This window comes from Trifolium pratense, linkage group LG2, assembly GCF_020283565.1.
Source record: "Trifolium pratense cultivar HEN17-A07 linkage group LG2, ARS_RC_1.1, whole genome shotgun sequence".
NCBI lineage: Eukaryota > Viridiplantae > Streptophyta > Magnoliopsida > Fabales > Fabaceae > Trifolium > Trifolium pratense.
In genome coordinates, this window is record NC_060060.1 from 44060708 (window position 1) to 44069929 (window position 9222).

The following is a 9222-nucleotide window of genomic DNA, read 5'->3' on the forward strand; positions in this document are numbered from 1 at the left end:
ATAGCTCAACTTATACAATTTATTTGCAGAAAAATAGGACATTTGAATTTTAACACAACTCCTCCAATAATATAGCGCAATTGACTTGACCAAAAATATATCGCAATTTTTTTTTTTACACAAAAAATATAGCGCAATTGATTGACCAAGTTTTTGCTAAAAAATAAACATAGAAAATATGGATAACATTGTAAAAAGGATAGAAAATCCAACAAAACTAAAATGCGAACAACATATCCAAATCTTGAACACAATTAATCAATTATCTTATGTATAAGCCCGTTTTTTTTCTTTCTTTTCCTTTATTGACTTGGCAGAAAAACACTGATCTCTAAAATTTTCATCCACTAGAAATCATCCCCATCATAACCACCATCATCATAGCCAAGATCATCTTCAACTTTATCTGCAGCATCATCAGCAATCTTATCTTCAAGATACTCAGCACCTTCCACAAGCGCAACTCCACCTAACACCCCAGCAACAGCACCCACAGCCAATCCTGTCCCCATCCCACCAAACTTACTTTTCTTCTTTTCCTCCACTTGTCCATACCCATAACTACTCCCTTGTCCATACGATGTAGTTTGCGACCCGTACCCGGATCCAAACCCTGCTGTTTGAGGCCCTGCATTATAAGGATACCCTCCAGGTGGCGCAGCAGAATAACCATAATTCTGCTGCGGTGCACCGTAGGGGTCTCCATACACAGGCGCAGAGGAATTATAATTATAATTATAATCCCTCGATGACGCCTGAGGTGGAGGAACACCATAAGGTGGAGCATAATAAGCACCTGGCGCTGGCGCACGGTAGCCGGGCTCTCTAATTGTTACCTTAACATCAACTTTACCTTGTGGTCTTCCTGACGGTCTTTTGAGCTTGAGGGATCGGCTAGTGCGCTCGCCGATCCCAACATCGTCGAGAATTTCGACTAATTTGAGTTTAGCCGAGCCAATGAGTGGCTTGGTATCTGGCTCTGAGCCGGCGTGAACGATGTCGATGTAAAGACTAAGATCTTCAATTGGTTGTGGTGGTAAAGGGATGATGAGAGTTTGATCCCAATTAGCTTCTGTGTCGCCGTTTTCATCTACTTTGGTTGAGAATTTGTTCTTTGGATCTATCCATACGACGGCGTATGGTTTGTTTGAGCCGTTACGCCAGTTCACGTTTTTGAGTCCATGGGCTGATGAAAGGTTCACTTCAGCTTCATAGCGTGATGCCATTTGTTTTTATATGTTTGTGTTTTGAGTTTGTGAATTTGATGAACTTTGGTGTCTAAAAATGGTTTTATAGGTGAAGAATGAGAATGGAGATTTGTTTTTTTAGTCCTAAGTTTTCTGTTTAATCACAAAGTTGCCATTTATATATTACATGAACCAAAATCATCTCCATTTTCTATTATTTTTATTTTTGTCATTACAAAAGTTTTTAAATATTAAAGTGCGTAAAAAATTTATTTATCTTTTACTAAATAAACAATATTAGATTATTTGGTGATTTGTATAAATTAATAGAGTATATGATGCAATACGAAATTTAAAATCACTAAAACTAAAATAGATGATTTAGGGAACAAACTCATAATATTCGGATTTGTGACATTGATGACACTGGAATCATTGATTGGATCTGCGGTAGATAGAACATAATCCTTCAACCTAAAATAAATGAACAACTTCACCAAGATAAGATAATAATACTCAATACTAAAACGGGAAAAACAAAATATACCGTTTTAAGATGAGAAATTAAAACAAACAAACGTTCTACCAAGACGACAAAATCACAATAATTATCAATATAATTGTTTTAGTCCTCATCTCATACATTTCTGAATTCGTCCCTGGTCACGTATGAATTGGTTCGGTGAATAAAAACTCGTAAAATATACTACTTAAACCATAATTATAAGCAACAATTTATTGAAGTATATATCTAATCTATATTATAGGAGTTATGATCCTCTCCATTTGCTATTATTTCCATTTTATTTATTATTAAATAATTTAGAAAATATAAATGCAAAAATGACATTAAAATTAGACTAGTAAATAAATTCACCCATTTCCTCATCTCTAAAAATAGTTTTCAAAATTTACATTACCAAATGACTTTTCTTATTTTCTCATCTATAAAACAGTTTTGAGAAACTAGACTGCCAAACAAATTTTATTTTTATTCTCTTCTTAAAAATACTTTTTAAAACAAATTTTAAAAACTAAAAACCAAAAGTCTTCCAAACATGCCCTAAGTTGGTCCAAATCTCTTTTATACACCCGGAAACATTTAAAATTTTTGATAATGGAATAAAATAAGAAATGGATATATATATATATATATATATATGGGGTTTTCTAACTTAGACCCTAGTTAGGTCTAAGTTAGCAAGGTGCACCTTTTCAATTGGACCAAAATACCCATTCTTTTAATTTTTGAAAGAATAGAGCAACAGGGGCATTTCTGTAATTTTACCAACCATATACACGCGCCCCACCTTCTTAAACCATTAATAGACGCGGATCCAGTGTCGCGCGTGTACCGAAGGACCATGGTTACAGACCGTTGATTTCCATCAGACAGCCAAGATCTGATCTCATCAAGACTGTCTGATCAATCAATCATCCCAGATCATCCTGATCCATCAGATTTCAGCGCCTGCGACACACTGGATTACAACCTGGAGAGAGAAACATTTGCTTTTTAAAAGTAGGACACGTGTCACAAAATGGTTGGCTGGACGTGATTTTTGTTCATTTAATACTTTGAACTCAATTATTTCGTTGTAAATTAATTTTTTATTTTTTTTTATACCAAAATTCATAATTTTTTTTTGTCTACAAATAGAGACTTGGTTCGTTTGATTTGGACACCGAAAAAAAAACGCAATTTTTCACTACCTTAATCTCATTTTTTGTCTACTAAATACGTTACTTGTGTGTTGTAATTTAACACGCACCACTCAACCAACTCACTGAAACCATTATACCAGGAAAATAGTAGATAATATTCTGGAACTTTTGGTATATTTTATGAAATTTTTGGAGACCTGAAACTATTTTTAGTTAATTAAATGAGATAAAACGGTAATTAAAAACTAATGTTTGCTTCTGAAACCATTTTACTGGTAGAATGGTTGCACATAGTTGTATTCTGAAACCATTTTACTGGTAGAATGGTTTCAATGAGTAATTTATTAATTGTGTTTGCTTCTGAAACCATTTATCTGGTACAATGGTTTCAGATAGTTGTAATCTGAAACCATTTTGCTGGTAGAATGGTTTCAGTAAGTTGATTATTAGTTATTTGCTTCTGAAACCATTTAGCTTGTAGAATGGTTTCAGAGATTTGTACTCTGAAACCATTTTCCTGGTAGAATGGTTTCAGTGAGTTGATGTAAGGTAGTGTAAAATGAGATTAAGGTAGTGAAAAATTGGGTTTTTTTTTTCTGTGTCCAAATCAAACGAACCAAGTCTCTATTTGTAGAGAAAAAAAAAATTATGAATTTTGGTATAAAAAATAAAAAATAAAAAATTAATTTACGACGAAATAATCGAGTTTAAAGTATTAAATGAAAAAAAATTAACGCAGCCAACCATTGTGTGACACGTGGCCTTACCTTTTCAAAAAGTTTTCTCTCTCCGCCCATCCTTCCACCCACGCGCGCCTGTCGGCGCGTGTGATGCACGCGCGTGATTTTTGTGCAATCAGGAGCTGCCACGTGTCCTGGGGGTGGGAAAAGAAGGTGGGGGCGCGTGTACTGTTGGGTAAATTACAGAAATGCCCCTGTTGCTCTATTCTTTCAAAAATTAAAAAAATGGGTATTTTTGTCCAACTGAAAAGGTGCACCTTGCTAACTTAGACCCAACTGGGTCTATATATATATATATATATATATATATATATATATATATATATATATATATATATATATATATATATAATAAGAAAATATAGGCAAAGGATGGGGCAAAGTCTGTTTTGTCCCTTGATGTTTAGATGTTCCTCGCCTTATTAATATAAATTAGGTTTTATGTTATTTTATAAGTTCACACTAGTGAAAATTGTATTTTTATAAGCTATTTTATCATAAACTACGTTGAAAAACTTATAATAATGCATAAAAAATGCATAAGTCATTTGCATAAGCTAAAAAAATAAGCTAATTCAAACGGGCCCTATATATATTTCAAATTTCCAAAATTATTCTCTTCTAATTTGAATATAATTATTTTAAAATATCTTAATAATAAAAATTAATTTCTTTACATAAAGGTAATACCTTTTATTATTTTTGTATATAAATAAATTGTTCTTTGGGTTAAAAAAAAAAATAAATAAATAAATTGTTCTTTGGATTATTTTAAAACCTTTTTTATTATTTAAAAAATGAGTAATTTTTAAAACTATTTTTTTGTTTAAAATAAAGTACATAATTTTATTATAAAAAACAATATTATATTAATTAAAAAAAGTGATGGAAGGTGTTGGTCGACCGCCGGAGCTCCTCCACAGACCGACGAAGCATTGCCATCTAATACTGTTGGTCCGTTGGAAAATTTGATTGCGCCGGTGCCGAAGGCCGGCCATTGACCGGGCACCACAACAATCTGCATTTATTATTTAAAAAAATTCTATCATTAAAGAAAAAAAACAGATTTGGGCTTATCATTTAGGCTTAGTCTTTGGGTTGGTTTTTAAAATTGAAAAACACAAATAGAAAATCAAAACACTACACTTTACGTGTTTCAGTTATTTAGTCCTCAAAACTGAAAAATTGAAAACAATTTTCAAAACTTATAATTTAGAAATAGTTTATCAAACAAGTTTTTAGTTTTTTATTTTTTTAAAACTAAAAAAGAATTTTAGCCTCGTGGTATTTCCCATAGACTAAAATGGTATTGTTGACCGGTGAGTACAGTGTCTATAGACAATTTGAATTTGGTGTGGGGTGGTTCAGTCAACTTGAACACTGATTTGGCTTGATTGGGTTCAGTTGTAACTGGGGAAAATATCATCTTGGGTGGAGAGAATAAACGATGCAAGTAGTAGAAGCTTGCTTTATTCGATGTGTAAAATATAATAACTTTTTAAGAAAACAAATGTCACCGTACAATACCTTAATATATTGAATGGTAGAGATTAAAAAAAAAATCTCTAATATTATTTTCAATATGAGAATCCACATCAAGAATGAGATAAAGATATTGTCAATAAATTTCCACGGACAATAATAACCTCGTTGAGCCCCTAAATTTGCATAACACTTAGCTTTTTAGAGCATTTCAACGTGTATCGATAGAGGAACTTCGTGTCCAGTTTTCTCTCATTTAAACATGAAAGAAAATTATGGAGAGAAAACTAGACACAAAGTTTCTGACCAATGTCAAATGGGAAGATCAACCTGTCATATTTCAACACAAATTACATTTACAAAGTTTCTAACTCTGGGAGTAAAAAAATAATTAACACTTTCTCAATTATTAATCTCAAAAAATATGTAGCGCACAAAATTATTCTCACCTTTCAACTAAATTTTTTGCATACATAAAAATTAAAAATTGAGTCAACTTATTATAGTCTTCTTTCTATTTGTATAGAAAGATAATAAAGTGTACATTTCTCTTATAATAATAAAATAAAGAGTTCTCTGTCAAAAAAATAAAATTAAATAAAGAGTTGAATGAGATGTTTCTGGCAGCCTCCTTAACTTTCTTGTATTTATTTATTTATATTCTTTTTTCATAATATATTTTTTTGTCCAATAACCATTATATGAATATTGTTAAATATGTTTAGATCTTATTTTCAAAAGTTAGTTCAAAGGATGATATTATTTTTGCGTATTTATACATTTCATATCCCGAAAACCTAAGCAACGTGAAACTTCAAACAAACCAACAACAAAATTATGAAAACTTTTCTCGATAATATATTTATATAATTTCTTTATTTAAAAACTAATCAATTAATCAATCGTTAGTTGGTTCAATGGTGATTGACGCTGAACTTGGTAGGGAGGACCGCGGTTTGATCCCCCGCAACTGCGATCGGGAGGGAGCTGGAACCACTTGATGTCAGAACTGACCCTCGAGCCAGATTCATCTGGTGGTGAAAAACAAAAAAACAAAAACTAATCAAATTTTTTATTTGAATCATATGTGTAAATTTTATAAATAAATTTTAGGTTTAATTAGTAAAATGGTCCCTTAAAGATATTTTTGGTTTCAGATTGGTCCTTTAAAGAAAAAATGTCTGAATAGGCCCCTTAAAGATATCTCCGTTAATCAGTTTGGTCCCTAAAAAAAAGTCTGAATAGAACCAAACTGATTAAAGGATATATATATTTAAGGGACCTATTCCGACCTTTTTTTTTTTTTCTCTTTAAGGGATCTATTCAGACCTTTTTTTTTTAAGGGACCAATATAAAATAAAAAAGATCTTTAAAGAACCATTTTCCTAATTAAACCTAAATTTTATTTTATTCCTTTTCATAAAGAATGACGGCATGGGACATGCCCTGTGCGATTATTAGTTAAAGATAATAAACAAATAGTAAAAAAGTTTGGATTAGGCATTCCACCAAGTATATATATGGTCCCGTTGCCACACGCAGAAAACGCGTTTCACATAAGATGTTTTCTAGGGAACGAATCACTTGAGGAAGTATGAATATAAATATCAAACATGACATCATGGAAAAGTAGAGAGAAAATTAGAAAAATATGTACTCCATCTTCCTAAAATACTCCCTCCGTCCCGATTTATATGGGAAAAAAGACTTTTTTTTTTGTCCCAAATTGTAAGGAAAAATACTTAAATTTGACCAATTTAATTTTAAAGTTCCAAAAATACTCCTTGTTATATTTTCCAAAACAATTAATTATTAGGATTGCAGTGCTACTGGTATACAGTACCGATGTTGGAGTTTAATTTTGTGTGGGTCACGTTTTGCAATTCTCAAATGGAATGAATATGATATAATGTAGTTGCAGAGTTACTTTTAAATGGAGTACCGAGATGCACTTAGAAATTAGGGGTACTTAGAAATTAGAAGTAGGCTATTAAATGATTTTGCTTTTATATGGAGTAAGTTAATAGGGGTACTTTTGGAAATAAAATTATGTTTTTGATAGATTTTAGAATATTAAATGCATTTCTTAATAAGTGTGTTTTTTTTTTCTCTTATAAATCGAGACGGAGGGAGTATAAGAGAAAATTTGTTAAATAAACTTGATGTATATAATCCAAATTTTTAATCAATTTACATCAACTTTTTTTGATCAATTTTACCTTATTTTGAGACAAAGGGGGTATTGAAGTTAGATACAAATACAAATGGTTATAGCAAAACTTATTTATATCCAAACTAACTAAACTAACTAATAACTGGAACAACTAACTATATCTCAATATAATAAATCTAGGGTGTTGGAGTTGTTTTTTTTTTTTTTGTTTACATTGTTGTTAATAAGATCGAATATAACACCTCACGAATACTATCCAAATCACTCACCACTAGACCAAATCTAGTGGCTTGGATGTTGGAGTTGGTTTACCATCTGCTCCACATTTGCTTAAGTAAAAAATATAAAATGAATATTTAATTCAATTTCTAATTAAGAAAATAAAAAGGTTGTTTTAAGATAAAACTTTATTTTATTTTGTTAAATTACAAAGTTTATTTAATTTTTATTTTTGATAAAGAAAATTAATTGAATTTTAAAATAACTTTAACTTTTCAATATAATTATTACATTTCTAATTTTCATTAAAGAATAATTAATTCATTTTCTAATTAAGACAATAAAATGGAGCTTTTAAATAAAATTGAATTTGTTATGAAAGTAATCTAAACATGAGGAAGAATAGAGAAGAGGTGATGAAGGAGAGAAAGAGAAAAGAGAACTCTTGTATTATTCTATGATAATTTCTCTTTCAACCCCCTGTGATTCTTTTTAAATCCCCCAATATTTCAATTTTGCAAAAATTAGGTTCGCAGAAACCGAATTTTTTCTAGTGCAAATTCAGAGAAAATTTTGGTTTCTAGAAACCAAAAAGAAATTCAAGGCAAAAAAATTTTGATTTTTAGAAACCAAATTTTTTTGCAAGGACAAAATTGAAAATTCAAGGGGTAAAAAAGAAACACGAAGGGTCTGTGGAGAAATTATCTTATTCTATTCACAAGTGTCATTTACATTGTAACATAGTGATATATACAGGGCAATATATGGGCCAATGAATATGGGTCAAGACTAATGGACATCCACTATATTATTCATAACACTCCCCCTTGGATGTCCATGAAGGATATGCCTCATTAAAACCTTACTTGTAAAAACCCAGTAGGAAAAATCATAGTGAAGGAAAAAGAGTACAACATCCTTTTATGTTTAAACTGTCTCATTAAAAACCTTATCAGGAAAATCCAATGGGACAAAACCATGGTGAAGGAAAAAAGAGTGTAGAACATATTTATGTTTTCCCCTCATAAAGACAATTATATATGAGACGAAGAAAATCAAATTATCTTCTGTAGTAGTTGCTCAAAAGTTTTACATGAAGTTGACTTTGTAGAAAGACTTGTCTTATCTTCTTTATCATACTCTTCTTCAAATTTGTAGTTTGTGTGACATATTATCTTCATAATGAATTGTTGCAAAAAACCTTGTATCTAATAAATCACATATTTCAACCAAATCACATTCTTGATTTATCTTGTGTAGTGCTGAACGTTACTCATCATTTTCTTTCATGAGATTGTTATTGTTGTTTGTTTCATAGATCTCCATGAGTAATTGTACTTCTTCATGTGAACATATAGTTTGTTTGTGATCTATACCTTTACGAGGATTAAACAAATTAGCTGCATATCTAAAATAACAAAATATATACTTGATGATATATTGACAACAAATAATAGGTTAATGATGAGTGTTAATTTTATACTTTAATTAACATTTGGTTTAATAATCAGCAATTTTGTATAATTAATAGGTCTTAGATGTGTTTTATAATTATGAGTTCAATTTGGGTTTAATTGCTAAACATTATTAGTTTTTGGATTTTTAATCATTTTGACCTTTCTGACTTCGACAGCGCATATCTGGAGCTACGAATATCGGATTTTGATGATCTTTGCGCCCCTGGAAATTTAAGACAAATTACTACAATTTTGGGTTTCACAAGCTTCGTCAAATTTGACTTAAATCCAGACGAAAG

General features: G+C 30.7%; 1 protein-coding gene across 1 annotated transcript; it reads right to left on the bottom strand.

Moving 5' to 3' along the window:
* Window positions 1-141: 141 nt before the first annotated feature.
* Window positions 142-1328, bottom strand: LOC123906135. The gene has a single exon (XM_045955987.1). It carries the CDS (start codon window positions 1224-1226, stop codon window positions 348-350), a length of 879 nt encoding a protein of 292 aa, XP_045811943.1. The 5' UTR covers window positions 1227-1328; the 3' UTR covers window positions 142-347.
* Between the last annotated feature and the right edge of the window lie 7894 nt (window positions 1329-9222).

Excerpts from the sequence above, each read along its gene's own strand:
- LOC123906135 (XM_045955987.1), bottom strand. The coding sequence starts at position 1,226 with ATGGCATCACGCTATGAAGCTGAAGTGAACCTTTCATCAGCCCATGGA.